General features: G+C 42.2%; 1 protein-coding gene across 1 annotated transcript in view; it reads left to right on the top strand.

The window, feature by feature from the left end:
- DNM3 (dynamin 3) overlaps positions 1-14,904 on the top strand; it is a 449,604-nt gene that overhangs the window by 62,539 nt on the left and 372,161 nt on the right. Inside the window, 1 exon segment of the mRNA XM_079106450.1 lies at positions 5,329-5,402. Coding sequence (XP_078962576.1) covers positions 5,329-5,402 — 74 coding nt within the window.

The raw sequence follows: 14,904 nt of genomic DNA, 5'->3' as shown, positions 1-14,904 counted from the left end.
TTAGGACTTTAAAGTTTTGTGACTAGAACGTGAAAATTGAAATGTTTCAGATGGTAATAAACAAAAAGCATTCTTTCCGCAATGGGTCTTTTAACTACATTTTCAGAAACCAGATGACGTTGGTATTGAATGCTTTAAATGACAGAGTAACTGGCACCAAAACTGGGATCTTTTACAAGTCTGCGTGTGATAATATTCTTAATGCGTGCCAATAACTTAGGGAGGAAGAAGGAAACAACAGTGGAAAATTTCCAATTGAATCTGTGGATTTTGGCGTAATGACTTCCTTCAGCAATTAAAGTGGCCTTGCAGTGGTTGGCAGGCTCTGGCGTCAGGGCACACAAGCTCAAGGCCCCGCTGACAGCGCCATTGTGTTGGGCTGGAATCAAAGCCTGACCTCAGTGCTGCTTGGGGAGGGGTGGGCAGCGTTCGGTCGTGATCTTTCTCTCGCTCTCCATCCCCCTTCCTCCTTCCCTATCTCCCTTCTCCCCCGACTCTTTTTTGTTGTATTATTATTTTAAAGTGTTATGGCATAATAACAAAAATATTATACTTTGAAAATGAAGTTTTAAAAGAGCTTTTTCTGTTTCTAAGGACTAATTTTTAAAAATACGTTGTTTCCTACTCATCTAGTCTCTTAGCTTACTTCCTGCTCTGCCCACGACTGCCAAGTTATCACCTCCACACAGGACTCTTATTCCGAGTTCCAACCCTTTAGCTGAACTCCACTGGGTATTCTCAGGCACCTAAAGATCAACTAGTCCAAACATGTTCCCCTCATGTTCTTCCCCCGTTTCTTTTAAAACATACCATAGTCTAATGATCACCAGCATAGTCTAATGGCTATACTTTCTAGATCTGAGTCCCTGATGTCACTTACTAGCTTTGTGACTCTGCGCAAATTATGTGACTTTTCTGTGCCTGTTTCCTCATCTGTGAAGTGATGATAGTAAGTCATTACCTCACAGGGTTGTTACAAGGTCAAATTTTCTCTCCCCCCACCCTTGGTGAAATAGATTGGTGCTGGCGCATGGTAAGCACTACATAAATATCAACTATAGGTAGATCTTCCTTTATTTCCTGTCTGGGTTAGTAGACCACGTTTATCCAGCTACCAAGCCAGGAATGTGAGGTTTACCCTAACTCTTCCATATCTACAAGACGACCATTAATTCCCTTATTTTTGTTTCCATCTCCACCATTACTGCGTTGGACTGGACGTTTGTTTTCTTTCCAAGCAACCTTGATGGGCTAGTGACTTGTTTCTTCCATCTTCCCCTTTTCCTGCATTCTCTAGTTAGCCCGCAGTAAATTTTCTAAAATACAAACCTGACCGCTGAACACTCTCCAGTGCCTTCCTGATCTCACGGGAAAAGAGTCAACGCTGCTCCCTCTCCTTCCTGTGTCTTCACGTCCTCTGCTGCCTCAGTTTTCCATGTCTCTGGACGTGAGGATTCCATGTCCAGAGACTCCCACCTCCTGTTTCTTCTCTACAGTTCCTGCTGGCAGGTCATCCAGAGTAGAAGCTCCTTGCTCTGTGTCCACTGCGCCTTTGTGACACTTACCCACAGCACCTGTCGAACTCAAAAGTCACCTGCATGTCACTGTCCTCCAAGACTGCGCTCATTTGTCTCTGACCGAATCGGTTGCTTGAATTAGCTTCTGGAAGAGCAGCAGTGTGCTCCCATCTTCAGTTACAGGCAATTGTTAGCTGTTTATCACACAGAGCATCTGCTTTAATGATCATTTACGATGATATTGAAGAAAGCCATCTCTGCAGTTCCTTTATTGGTTGCTAAAGGGGCAGGTTCCTTTTAGCTTTGTTGATACAGCCAGTGTGTTCTCTTCTGGCTTCCAAAGTCCAGCCATTTCCTAGTGAAGCTGTAACAATATTTCTTGGTAACAAAGTTTCTAGAAGAGCCGATAAGGAATGCTATTGAGACTGTTCTCAGATGGTAGTGTGGGAATTGTTCTCCACTTTTTGTCTAGAAGGTGTGAAGGAACACCAACGTTCTGCATGAAGAAGAGCTGTCAAGAGGAGACTTGAGCTTTATTTGGTGGGTCCAGGGAGAAGATGGCATTTGAGTTGCAACTCTTGGTGGCACAGAGAGGGAGGCACTCCCTTTGTCCTGTGCAGAATTACCATCGGTGAGGCACTGGGCAAGACTAGAGCCAGCTTGATATTGTCCAGTCTTCAGATTACTCTTCTCACTCATTTAGGGGAAAATAGCATATATGTGCACGGTTCAGATGGGTGTCTGTGGCTCATCTCCATTTGCACATATGAATTAGGCCACACATTTAAAAAAAAGCTATGGTCTAAAGTAATACTACAAGTATGGTCACCATTGCTCCTAAACTAACATATGGATAAGCCGTACAGGGTGCTTTCTGGAAGAAACCAAGTACCAATTGCACAGCTAATGAATTACTCAGATTGTCTGCCCCAGTGCCTTGGCTTGGTATGGGTGGAGGCAGGGGTAAGGAACTGAGTTCTCCAAACCATCGCAGCTGGTCAACACCAAGAAGGTGGTTCAGGTGGGGTGGTGGCTCCTCACGTCCAAATTCCATTCACAAAAATGTGAATATGCCATACATAGAGGTTTAGGGGTTTTTAGGGAAGAAAATTCTTCAGTGTTAGGAAAAGCACCCTGAGGCTATATTGTACCAACAATCAGAGCAATATTAACATGTTGTTTTATGGTGCTTGGGTTTTAAAATGCTGCCAGATGTGCTCAATTTGAGCCATACAACCTGGACTGTCCTTAGGATCAGTGAGTTTAAGAGTAAAACCCCTCAGGGTTAGAGAGGGTTTTGCCTAGTCAGGAGTTCAAAGCAAGGGTCTCTGTCTCCCACGTGAGGGTTCATTGTGCCTTAGCTCACAGCAGGAGTGTGTTGGGCAGGGGTTTTTATTTTGCTGGGTCAACAGAATGAGATGTGTTTTCAGGATGCCAAATTAGCTGCTCACTCTGCATTGGAGAGACATTGCTCTCTGGTGCTTCATTGCATTTTGGAGACTCCTGTGAAGGAGGAGAGAACTTCACATGGCAAGATTTGGTTACCCAATCTTTTATTTCCGGTGAAAGTGTATGTGTTGGAGGGAAGACTCCTGGGAGCCACAGAGGTGAGTTAGCAAGAGCAGGGTTGGGTGCCTGAATCCATTCATTACTCACAATGCAAACTTCTGCCTGCTTAATTAAAAAAAAAACAACAGGGAAAACTATTGACTGAATTTGTGGGTTTGCTCTTCATCCAAACACAGGGTAATTATTTGATAAGTAAAATGATTGGTATATTGTTTTGCTTTAATGATGTTCAGATTTACATTGTAAATGTACACTTAACACAGCTGAGTTGAAATGGGTCCCAGCATAAAGGTTGAAAGTGACTAAATCTCCTTTTTTCTTCTTTCCTCGCTGCCTCCTCCTCCTTTCTTCTGCTTTCTCACCTCCTCAGAAAACATTTCATTGTTAAGTGGCGTGACTCAGGCAGCTAAGACCTGCCTATTTCTCTTTGTCAACTATATGTTCTAAATCCTCATCCCTGGCCCCTCGCAGCTCAAAGAGAGGCCCTCTTCCTCTTGGCTCTGGAGTTGGGCTTTTCCTTCATTCACTTTGTTTTTCGAAGTAGCCTCTTCCTTTTGGCTGTAGGCAGGGAGTAGATGCTTTGTTCATTTTGATTAAATGAGAAATGATTATTAAAACCTTCCCAACCAGTCATTGTCTTAGTGCACTCCTGGAGAATATCGAAGGCAGTATTTAGTTAGGTAGGTTCAAAACACCTCAGGTGCGCATTGGCCTCCCCCGTTCGAGCACCAGCGTGCCCCCCCCCACCCCCGCTCTGTCCCTTCTGAGTGCTGTTCTGTGCATGTGCCTCGTCTTTCCTTGGCATTTCAAATTCCAGCCATGCCCAGGTAGCTCTCCAGCATTGCTGAGTCTCTCAGTGAGTTTGTTTTCAATAATGAATAAATCGTATTGTTTATTACAGGTGGTATTTTTTTTTAGAGCAAACACAGGTTTGTTTCACTATTCTTCTACTCACATACAGTGACACTGTAAGAGAACCCGGCCGGCCGTGGAGTCGAGGAATTCATGAGCTTAGTTTTGAGGCTGTGTGCTGCTGTTTCCTCTCAAAATACCCACCTACAAACATTAGCCCTGGGACTATTTTGCTTAACTCTCCCTTCGGAGTGTGCCCTGTGTGGCTGTCACCCTCCCTGACACCCCTGGCTCTCAACCCCCAAGCTTGTTAGGACAGAGGGCACACCTTCCCCAGAGTATCATGCATTGGAAGGTTCAGAATGGGTTCTGGTGTTGGGGCTACAGCACCACGCTGCAGGCTTGGAACCACTTTGCAGGACACACTGAGTCAAAAGTGTATTTTGCATGGGATTCTGTGACAGTCCTCCCCAAAGCTGGAGGCATTGTAAATGTGTTGAAATACTATTGTGAGCATACACCTGTATCTATATGACTCGTTGACATCACAGGATCAGTGATTTCTGTGGCACTGTTGATGTGCTCTTATGCGATCCTTTCTTTGCTGCTGTTTTATTGGTCTAGGGTATATTAACATGCCATTTTCAATATGATATTAATTTATCACAAAATCCCATTTATCAGGAATGCATGAAAAGAAAACTCAGGGTACAATATTTTTTCTGGTGTTAAGTTCTATGGAAACAATATTTACCTCCACTTGATCCCCTATTCCATGAGTCCTTTTATTGAGGAAAAATTTCAGGATACTTAGAAGACAGTCTACTCTACCCTCTTAGTAATGGTCAGGATTCCATGATGCTAACATTGATTGTCAAGCCAGAGTCAGTCTTGATTTCTTTTTAATCATCAAAAAGAGTTTAAGGAATAATTTTAGCCTCAAATGTTCTTGTTAATGTTGATCTCTGAAAATGAAAGTGGATTGTGAACACACCACAACTTAATGCAAGCTTTGATTAATTTCAGGCTCAATGTAAGAAAGACATTTTCCAGTGAGGTCATTAAGATAATAGATTAATGGTCAATATAAGACCCTCCCCGCTTTTATAACCTTGCAAATGCTGCTTTTTTCCCATATTTTTATTGGTGCGTTAGAGTTGTACCTGACGGTGGGCTTTCTTGTTACATATTCATACATGCACACAATGAGCAGTATGATTTGGCCAGTATCACTCCCCGGTATTTCCCCTTCCCCTCCCCTCCTCCCTCCTTTCCTTAGGGAGGGAGTACATTGAAAAGTTGGGAATTAGAGAATGAACGTGGAACTTGTAAGTGTACAGGTGATCAGAATTCCCCAGTGCCTGAATCTATTTTTTTCTTACTGTTCTAGGGACTTCCTTCCTCGAGGGTCAGGCATCGTTACGAGACGACCCCTGGTCCTGCAGCTGGTCACTTCTAAAGCAGGTAAGGAGCGGGATGTCCCTGGCGCCTGTTGTCTTCACGGCCCGGTGTGGGGTTGGACGCTGGCAGTGTTTGGGACCACGCTGCTGTGGGCAGCTGCCTGCCTTTCTCTGCAGAGTGGCTCTGATTCCTCTGACTACATTAATGGGAAACCGATGTACACAGAGAGTTTGTTGGTTTTTGAGCCTGGATCTTGCTGTCTTGCCCACACTGACCTTCAACTCCTGGGCTCAAGCTGTCTTCCTGCCTCGGCCCCCTGAGCACCTGAGACCACAGGGGCAAGTCACCCGCCTGGCTCGCTTGTAGACTTTTCGACACTTAGTTAGACATTTTTATACCTAGAAAAAAATATTTGCCCATCGCAGGGGTTTCAGCCACGTCTAGCATGGATAAGGGAGGGGTTGACTGAGGACGGTGGTGCTGGCAGTAAATCAATTAATTACCAATCAACTTATCAATAAACACACAAGAGCCAATACCCTTTCCAAAAGGAAAGGGGCGTGACCCATTGGGCCACACCAGATCTGGCCTCTAACAAGACGGAGAACCCCACCTTCACTTTTGTTTACAGTTACACAGGTAAAGGGGCCCAGACCAGGAGGGGCTTCTGTGAGGAGCAGGAAGGGGTGGAGCTAGGGAAGCCATTTGCTTAGGGAATTAGCACATCCGCAGCCGGTAAGCCACTCCCACACAGGGCCACCTACTCCCCGGGGTCTGGAACAGTCTTCCATGACCTCCAGTTCCTGGGAGTCAGGCCTCCGTATCCCATGGCCCAGCCAAGCCGGATCCTGCTGGACACAGCCAGCTCCCCACAGCCCATCATAATCCACCTTTGTGGTCCCACAGTACAGTACAATAACGTGCTCCCGTGGTGTGCGTCCTTTCTGCTGTGTGTGTGGCGTGTCACAGAATTCAACTCTCCAGTAGCGCTGCGTGTGACTATATTCATTTCTGTGCCTGTGTCTACACGTGAGGTGCTGTGCCTGCCCCTCTCCTGAACACCCTGATAGCTCGATAGACGAATGATGGCTTGTTTTTATTTTTGTTACTCGTTTTCATTTTACTTCAGAAACTGGTAATGGTGACCTTTTATCGTCATTTGCCATCTGCATTTCCTTCATTGTGAATTGGCTACTTTTAATCATTTTGCCTATCTTTTGGAGGATTTTACTATTTTCCTATCCTATCAATATCTTAAAATTTAAGCAGTCACAAGCATCAAGTCTCACAAACTGCACATAATTTTAAGAGCTTCTTTGAGATGTGGCTCACATACTGCATAATTCTGCCAATTCCAGGGTTTGTAATGAGGGTTTGTAACCCTCATTACAATGGCAGAGCAGTTTCGTCTTTCAGAAGAAACCCTGAATTCAGCAACCCTCACCCCTTACCTCCCACCTTTCCTCAACCACCCGAGCCCTAAGCAACTACTTATCTCTGCTCCCTCTGTCTCCTACTCGGGACATTGCATATGAAAGCAGACACAGTATCTTTTGTGAATGCTTCTTCTGTCCTGTAGCATGTGTTAGGACTTCATTCCTTTTTTATGACACAGTAATATTCCACTGTATGGGCATGGACCCCACCATATTTTGATTATTCATTCATAAGTTGCTTCTGTCCTTTGGCCTTTAGGAGGAATGCTGCCATAAACCCTCAGGTACACATTTTGATGAGGACGTGTGTTTCCATTTCTCTTGGAAATACACCTGGGAGTGTATGTGGTTGGGTTATGTGGTAACTCACAGAATCAACAGGCTGTTGACCAAAGCTGCAGCCCACCTACCCTTTCCCCAAGCAGTGCACAAGGGCCCTGGCTCCCCTGCATTCCTGCTAGCACAGTGGCTGTGAGCCCTATTTCATTTTGATGTCTGACATGTGATCTCTAATCACTAATCATGCTGAGCATCTTTTCACAGGCTTATTGCTCATTCGTGTACTTTGATTGGAGAAATGTCTGCTCATCTCATTTTAAAATTGGATTGTCTTTGTGTTGTTGAGTTGAAAAATTCTTTATATATTCTAGATCCAAGTCCCTTATCAGATGTGATTTGCCAAGATTGCTCCTATTCTAAGGGACTGTCGTTTCACTTGATAGTGTCCTTTGAAGCACAAAGTTTTTGAAAATTTTTTAAATTCCAATAATTGTTTTTTTTATCCATTGCTCATGCTTTTGGTGTGATATCTAAGACTCCTTTGCCAAAATTGAGGTCCTAAAGATTTGCCTTATGTTTTCTTCTCAAAGTTTTATGATTTTGCTTTTACATTTAGGCCTTTGATCCATTTTGAGTTAATTAAAAATATTAATATTAGTGGATTGTAGGTATGCATATTAGAGGGGTTCATTTTGATATAACTATACATGCGTGGAATATAGTTCAGAGGTGAATGAATAGGTTCAGAGAACTATGACCTAATCAGCCCATCCTAGTTTGAATGGATTCCCTGGTGGTAACTGCAGGCAGTGGGGCATGGCTGGTCGCTGGGGATGTGTCCTGGAAGGGTTCTCCTTCCCTGTAGGCCCCGCAACCTCCCTGCTTCCTGGCTGCCTTAACCAGAGTGGTTTCCTCCACCATGCCCTTCCACCATCCATATTTTACCTCACCTTGGGTAATGGATTCAGCTCGCCCTGGGCCAAACCTCTGAAACCATTAGTGAAAATAAACTTTTCCTCCTCTGAATTGTTCTCATTGGGCGTTTTGTCACAGCAATGAAAGCTAACACAATTATATTAATGGAGTGAAAAAGGTAGCATGTTTATGCAGATAGAAAATCTGAAGGAATTCACTAAAAGACGACCAGAACCAGTAAACGATTTCAGAACGATGGCAGCGTACAAGATCAATATATAAAGATCAATTGTATTTCAATGTACTTGTAATGAACAGTTCGAAAATGGAATTCAGAAAATGATTCCATTTACAACAACATCAAAAAGAATACTCTGGTTAAGAATAAATTTAACCAAAGAAATGCAGAATAGACTACAAGGTGTTATTGAAAGAAATTAGAGCAGATCTAAAAAAATTTGGAAAGCACCCCATGTTCATTGATGGGACGATTTAGCAATGTTAAATGGAAATACTCCTCAAATAGACCAATGAACTCTATGCCGTCCTTGTCAAAAATCCCCGTTGACAGCTTGGTAAGGATTTGAACCTTTTTTAATGTTAAAAAATGTTTATGAGGTTTGATTCAAAGGATTGGACTCAACTGCTGTCATTTCAAAAAAGTGAATTTCTTGCAAACTCACTGTGTTCAAGGCTGCGTTGGAGGCTCTGAAGATGGAGTAGTGAGCGAGTCTTCTCATTCTTCTGGTGACTGACTTTCCAGTTAATATACTTATATTTAAAGAAAAGTTTATATTTGGTGCAGTTTTCTTCATTTTCATGCTCTGTTTTTGGTACTGGGAATGGAACCCAGGCTTGGGGCCTGCCAGCACGTGCTCTGCCCCTGAGCCACGCCCCAGCCCGTTCCATACTGTTTATTTTGTCTTAAATTTACTTTCACGTTTATTGAAATAATTCCCCAGGCTCCCAGTGTGACTGCATTCTTGTAGTGGCTCCCTGTCAGGGGTTTCTTCTTGTGGGTTTATGATTTGCTTTCATATCATCCGTCAGGGATGGCCCTCCCCCATTTCTTATTCGTGTTTAGGAGTTCTTTTCTAGTTGTGTGGCAAGGTCTAGAAAATCTTGTGAACACAAATCTAATGTTGCTAGAATTGTTTTAAACCAATAGATTCATTAGGGGATAATTGACACATTGAAGATACTCCTTATGTTTTTTTCTAATCCAAGGGTGATGCTGCATATGCTTTTGCTTCCTCAAGGCTTCTTTTGTATTAGGAAATTTTTTTGATGGTCTTTGCATAGTGTCCATGTATTTCCAGTAAGGGATTCATATTTATTTTTTGTTGCTCTCAAGGTTTAAATTTTTTTTCCGATTGTAGTTTTAAATGTCCAATTGCTGACCTATGTAAAAGCTGATGCTTTGTTAATTTCAATTTTTAAATTAACCATCTTAGTATCCAGTTGGCTATAGATGAAAATATTTTTAATTGATTCTCAGATATGCTGGCTATATACCAACATATTTAATCTGCATTTTGAATTGACTTAATACTTCTTATGCTGAGAAAAGAGCCCTACTGACCAGAATATAAACAAGCTTCCCTACCTCTGGGGATCCGCCGTGAGCACAGGCCTCTGCTACCACTCCCCCCATCAGGTTCTGACAGTTCTTTCCTTGGCCCGCTGTTCAGTGAGGACTGTACTGCACTACCCCACTCCATGTCTCTGTTGATGCAAAATGAACTACACATTGCTCCCCTCATGGACCCCAAGTGGAGCTTCTGGGCTGCTCTTCTCCAGCTGGTACCAGCTGAGAACCAGGCTCCATTTTTATTTCACCCTACGTATTCATAGGGTGATCTTGTGTGACCACAGGCTTTGATTGATGGAGGGCTCACCAGTGCTGGTGATACATTGTTTTAGTCAGCTTTTCCATCACTGTAACCAAAAGACCTGATAAGAAAACTAGAGGAGGAAAGGTTTATCTGGTGCCCAGAGGTCTGTCTATAGCAGGCCGGTTCCATTGCTCTGGGCCCAAGGTGACGCAGATCGTCATGGGGAAGGGTGTGAAAAGCAGCTCAGGGCAGGGCAGTCAGGAAGCAGAGATGGCTTTCCTCACCAGAACCAAAGTATATATACCCAAAGGCACATCTGCAGTGACCCGCCTCCTCCAGCCATACTCCACCTGCCTCCAGTCACCTCTCAGTTAATCCATCCGAGAGGATCAAAGCACTGATTAGGTTAAGGTGCTCATAACACAATCATTCTGCCGCTGCACTTTCTTGCGTTGTCTCACGCATGAGCTTTTGGAGGACACCTGATGTTTAAGGCATGACACATGGCCACTGCTCATGTGGCTCGCTGGTGCCTTCAGGTCTTAATTGGGGCCAATTCCCAAAATACAGCTTTGTCTTGATGGATTCAGTCAGCAAATATTTGTTAAGGGAGGGCTTCCTGCGTGCCAGGCAAATGTCAGTCATTGGGGAGCTTACTCTGTAGCTGGGGAGCAACCACAAAAGAAGCAAAATGAGCACACGGGATGTTAGATGATCAGGACGGTGAGCGTTCCCAACAGGCTGCTAAGCGTGTGGGAAGAGGGAAGGTCGAAGCTGGGAGAGTGGGAGCTGCTTATGTCAGCTTTGAAGTCAGACCAGGAGACCAGCAGGGCTGAGGTGCAGCGAGTGAAGAGGAGAGGGCGTGGGGGACAGCTGGTGTTGCAAACAGCGCTGGTCAGCAGGTGGCGTGGGACAGGGAGCTGGTCCGGGTGGGTGCCACCAAATGCCACAGAAAGGACAGAGAGCCTAAGGCTGGGGATCCTCGTCTTGCCTGGGGTTCAGCAAGCAACCACAGGCAGTGAGAGGGTAAGGCAGGGCGGACGTGGGGCTCTGCTGGTCCTGGGCCCAGAGCGTGGGGCGGCAGAGCACCTGGGGCATTCCAAACCACGGGGCTCCCTGTGTCCCAGTCAGCAGTTTTCCTACCCCAGCGATGGAAACCCTTATGAAGGGCTAGGTGGGCGCAGCACAGGTAGAAACGGTAAAGACGAGTAGCTACTGTCCTGTGGACGCTAAGCAGCACTCAGCATGGGATATCCGATGGTGTTTTCATTTAGTCCTTCTCAGAACTCTCTGAGGTACCTACTATGGTTCTCACTTTAGAAAAAGAGACCTAGCAAAGCGAAGCAATTTGTCCAAAGCCACACTGTTGGCAGAAGTGGAGATTGTTACTGGTGTGAGTAGGATACTGTATTTGTAAAATAGGCACCTCTTTCCGCTTGCTTTTATATTGCAGAACATAATGTACATTTTATAGGGTGTTTTTAATGTAAAGAAGCATAAATATGTGAATAGTAAATCTAGGAGTTATGGGCTTACTTCATAATTGCCATCTAATTTCCAGAGTAATGTCCATGTAGTGATGGTAGGACAGAGCTGGACAAAGCACTGCAGAGGCATTGGGTGAGGACTGCCATGCTCAGAGCCAGAGAGCAGGCAGAGGTCACTGTGAGTCCATGGGACAGCTTGGTGGCTCCTTCCAGTGTCGTGCTGAACTGCCTGATGCCGCCTCCCAAGATCTGACTGTGTGCTTCTCTTCTTATCTCTGTGTTCAGTGAGGTGGTGGTGGTAGCTGCAAGCTGGTCTTGCTGGGAGGGTTTGCGCTATGGAAATTGTCCAGTGCTGCAAACCTGGACTTTTCCCCCTCTGGGGCACCAGTTCCTAAGCTCTTACCAGTGCACGACTGGTCTCCTCAACACTCGATCTGTTTACTGGTCAAATCAAATGTCAACAGGAAGCAAATATATCTGAGTATGATATTTATTTGATCAACATTAAATTATTATTGCTTTAAGAAATGAATTATTTGGAAGTTGATGTGCCCCCTGAAAAAGAAGATTTTTTTTAAAAAATGACATTGGAATTCAAATCATTCTGCATTAAAAACTACTACTTTTTTTTGGTACTGAGAATTGAATCCAAGGGTGTTCAACCACTGAGCCAATCCCCAGCCCTTTTATATTTTATTTTGAGTCAGGATCTCGCTAAGGTGCTCAGGGCTGGCTTTGAACTTGTGATCCTTCTGTCTTATCCTCCTGAAGGGATTACAGACATGTGCCACTGTACCTGGGCTAAAAGTTACTCTTCAGTACCAAAGAAACAAATCCTGTAGGTCATGGTAGAAGATGAATGATCTTGTCTTCTGGAGAACTTTTCAATTTTAAAATATTTCTCAAAATGCTATTATATTGTTTACTCTGATTTATTTCAGTGAAATTAGTGTAATAAAGGAAGACACTTAAAACAAGAAATTGCAAAATGGTTAAGAGCAGTGGTTCAAAGTACAGAACATTCTGTTTTGTGAAAGGTTTCCTTGCTGCTTCCTGCTTCCGTGCATGCCAAGTATGTTATTAATTCATCAGAATTTACCAGCCTTCACGCTGCATCTACTGCATAATGTCAAGTGTCTGTGTTTGAAAAAATTGTATGTGACTTGTGATTTATTCATGTTTATCATTCAGTATTTTGAATTCTTTGTAAGAGTTGCTATAAATGATCATTTTAATAAAGAAAGATACCTAGTAACAGAAATAAAAAAAAAATACTGTTTTGGAGGCACTAGTTAACTAATAAGCTGATGTTCAGGCAGCAGCAGATTGAAGACACCCCAGGAATGTGAAGGTGGAATCTGCATTCCCTAGCGAAGTCTAGGGAAAACGCTCATTTGTTTTTATGTTTTCTAAGAACAAACTCTCCATAGCACTGATCCCATGTATTTTTTAAATTTTCAATTTCATTAATTTTGGCTCTGATCTTAATTATTTCCTGTCTTCCACTGGTTTTGGAGTTAGCATGTCCTTCTTTTTCTAAGACCTAGAGGTGGAGCATAAGCTTTTTTATTTGGGATCTCTCTGATATTTAATGTAGGCGCTCAGAGCTATAAATTTTCCTCTTAAGAATAATGTCATACAGTACCAGAGGTTTTGATATGTTGTATCTGTTCTCCTTCATTTTTAAGAAGTACTTGATTTCTATTCTCATTTCTTTTTTGATCCATTCTTTATTTGAGAGTATTATTCATTCTCCATGTGGTTATGTGGTTTTATTATTTTTCTTGATGCTAATTTCTGGTTTTATTCCATTATGATCTGACTGGATACGTGGAATTATATTAATTATTTTATGTTTGCTAAGATTACTTCATGACCTAGAATATGGTCTTTTTTTTGCAAAAGTTCCATGAACTGCTGATAAGAAGATAATGCAGCTATTTTGGGGTGAAATATTCTGTAGAATCTATTAGGTCCATTTGATTTATAGGACTTTAAGGTTAAGGTATCTTTATTGATTTTATGTTTTGATGACCTGTCTATTGGTGATAAGGATGTGTTGAAATCACCTAGTATTATGTTGGGTCTATCTGGAATTTAATGTCATGGAGTATTTTTTTAAATGTAATTTGGTGTGCTGACATTGGGGTGGATAAATATTTAGCATCATTATATCTTCTCAGTGGATGTTCCCTTTATCAGGATGCAGTGGTCTTCTTTATTTCTTCGAATTTTGGCTTGAAATCTGCTATGTTAGATAGAAAAATACCTACTCATGCTTGCTTTTGGAGTCCGTTTGCTTGTAATATTTTTTTCCATACATTTACTTTCAGCCTGTAGGTGTCTATCCCTAAGAGTCTTTTGTAAACAGCATATAGTGAATCTTGTTTTTTTAATTCATCCTGCTAATGAATCCATTCTGCTATGCCTTTTAATTGGGGAGTTGAGACCATTAACATTGTGTTAGTATGGATGTGTGTGGTTTCCTGCCATTTTGATGTTTTGCTAAACTTAATATCATCTTGATTTTTGCTCAGGGATTACTCTTCTATTGATCTTCCTCTATTTGGGAGCTTTGGAATTTCTTAGTCCTCAGCATACAGTGCATCATTGAGTATTCTTAGTAGTGCTGGCTTGGTGCTCATGAATTCTTTTAGTTTATTCTTCCATGGAAATTTTTTTATTTCCCCCTTGAATTTTAAACTGAACTTTGCTGGGTACAGTAAACTTGACTGAGAGAAAAAGCTCCACTTTTTGCAGATAAGATATTTTAAAGACCTGTGGAGACTAGACTTGAAATCCTGACTTCTGTACAACAAACTTGTTTTCTGGTTTCATAAACTAGGTTGCTGCTGGCTGAAAATAGTCAGATATTGTTTTTCCATAGGTTTTGATATGTTGTTTCCATTTCCATTTTCATTTTTCGGAAGATTTTTATTTTTTATTATTGGTACTGGGGATTTAATCCAGGGGTGCTTTATAATTGAGCTATTATTTTTTATTTTGAGACACGATCTCACTAAGTTGCTGAGGGCTTTTTGAAATTGCTGAGGCTGGCCTTGAACTTGTAATCCTCCTGGCTCAACCTCCTAAGTCACTGGGATTACAGGCATGCATCACTGTACCCAGCTTGGAAGATTTTTAAAATACAAATTCTTTCTTTTAAAAAAATGTTTTTACTAGTGCATCATAGTTATGCATAATAATGGAGTTCATTTTTATGTATTCATACATGCATGGAATATAATTTGCTCCATTTCAATCCCTCGTACTGCCACTTTCCTTTCTCCTATTATTTTGCATAACAACACTGAAAACATTTTAAAACTACATGTCATTTTGTTTTACATTTAAATACATGAAGTTAATAAAATTCATATTTCATTGCAGTCTGCTTTTGCAATCATTTAAATGTTTGTTTTATTTTCACTATAACAAAGTAACCTCATGACAAAAAGAAATGTATTTGTGAAAACATTCTTTCTTCGCTTTGACCTTGTTCTACTTCAGTGCACGTTCCCTGTTGTTTTCCATGTAAAGTGCAGGTTATAGATCGGTAGTTTGAAGTCCCTTGAATATAGTTACTCTTAAATCTTAATGTGATAGGATACCC

The sequence above is a fragment of the Sciurus vulgaris genome, assembly GCF_902686455.1.
Source record: "Sciurus vulgaris genome assembly, chromosome: 12".
NCBI lineage: Eukaryota > Metazoa > Chordata > Mammalia > Rodentia > Sciuridae > Sciurus > Sciurus vulgaris.
Note: the sequence above shows the minus strand (reverse complement) of the source record. Positions and strands in the feature narration are given on the sequence as shown.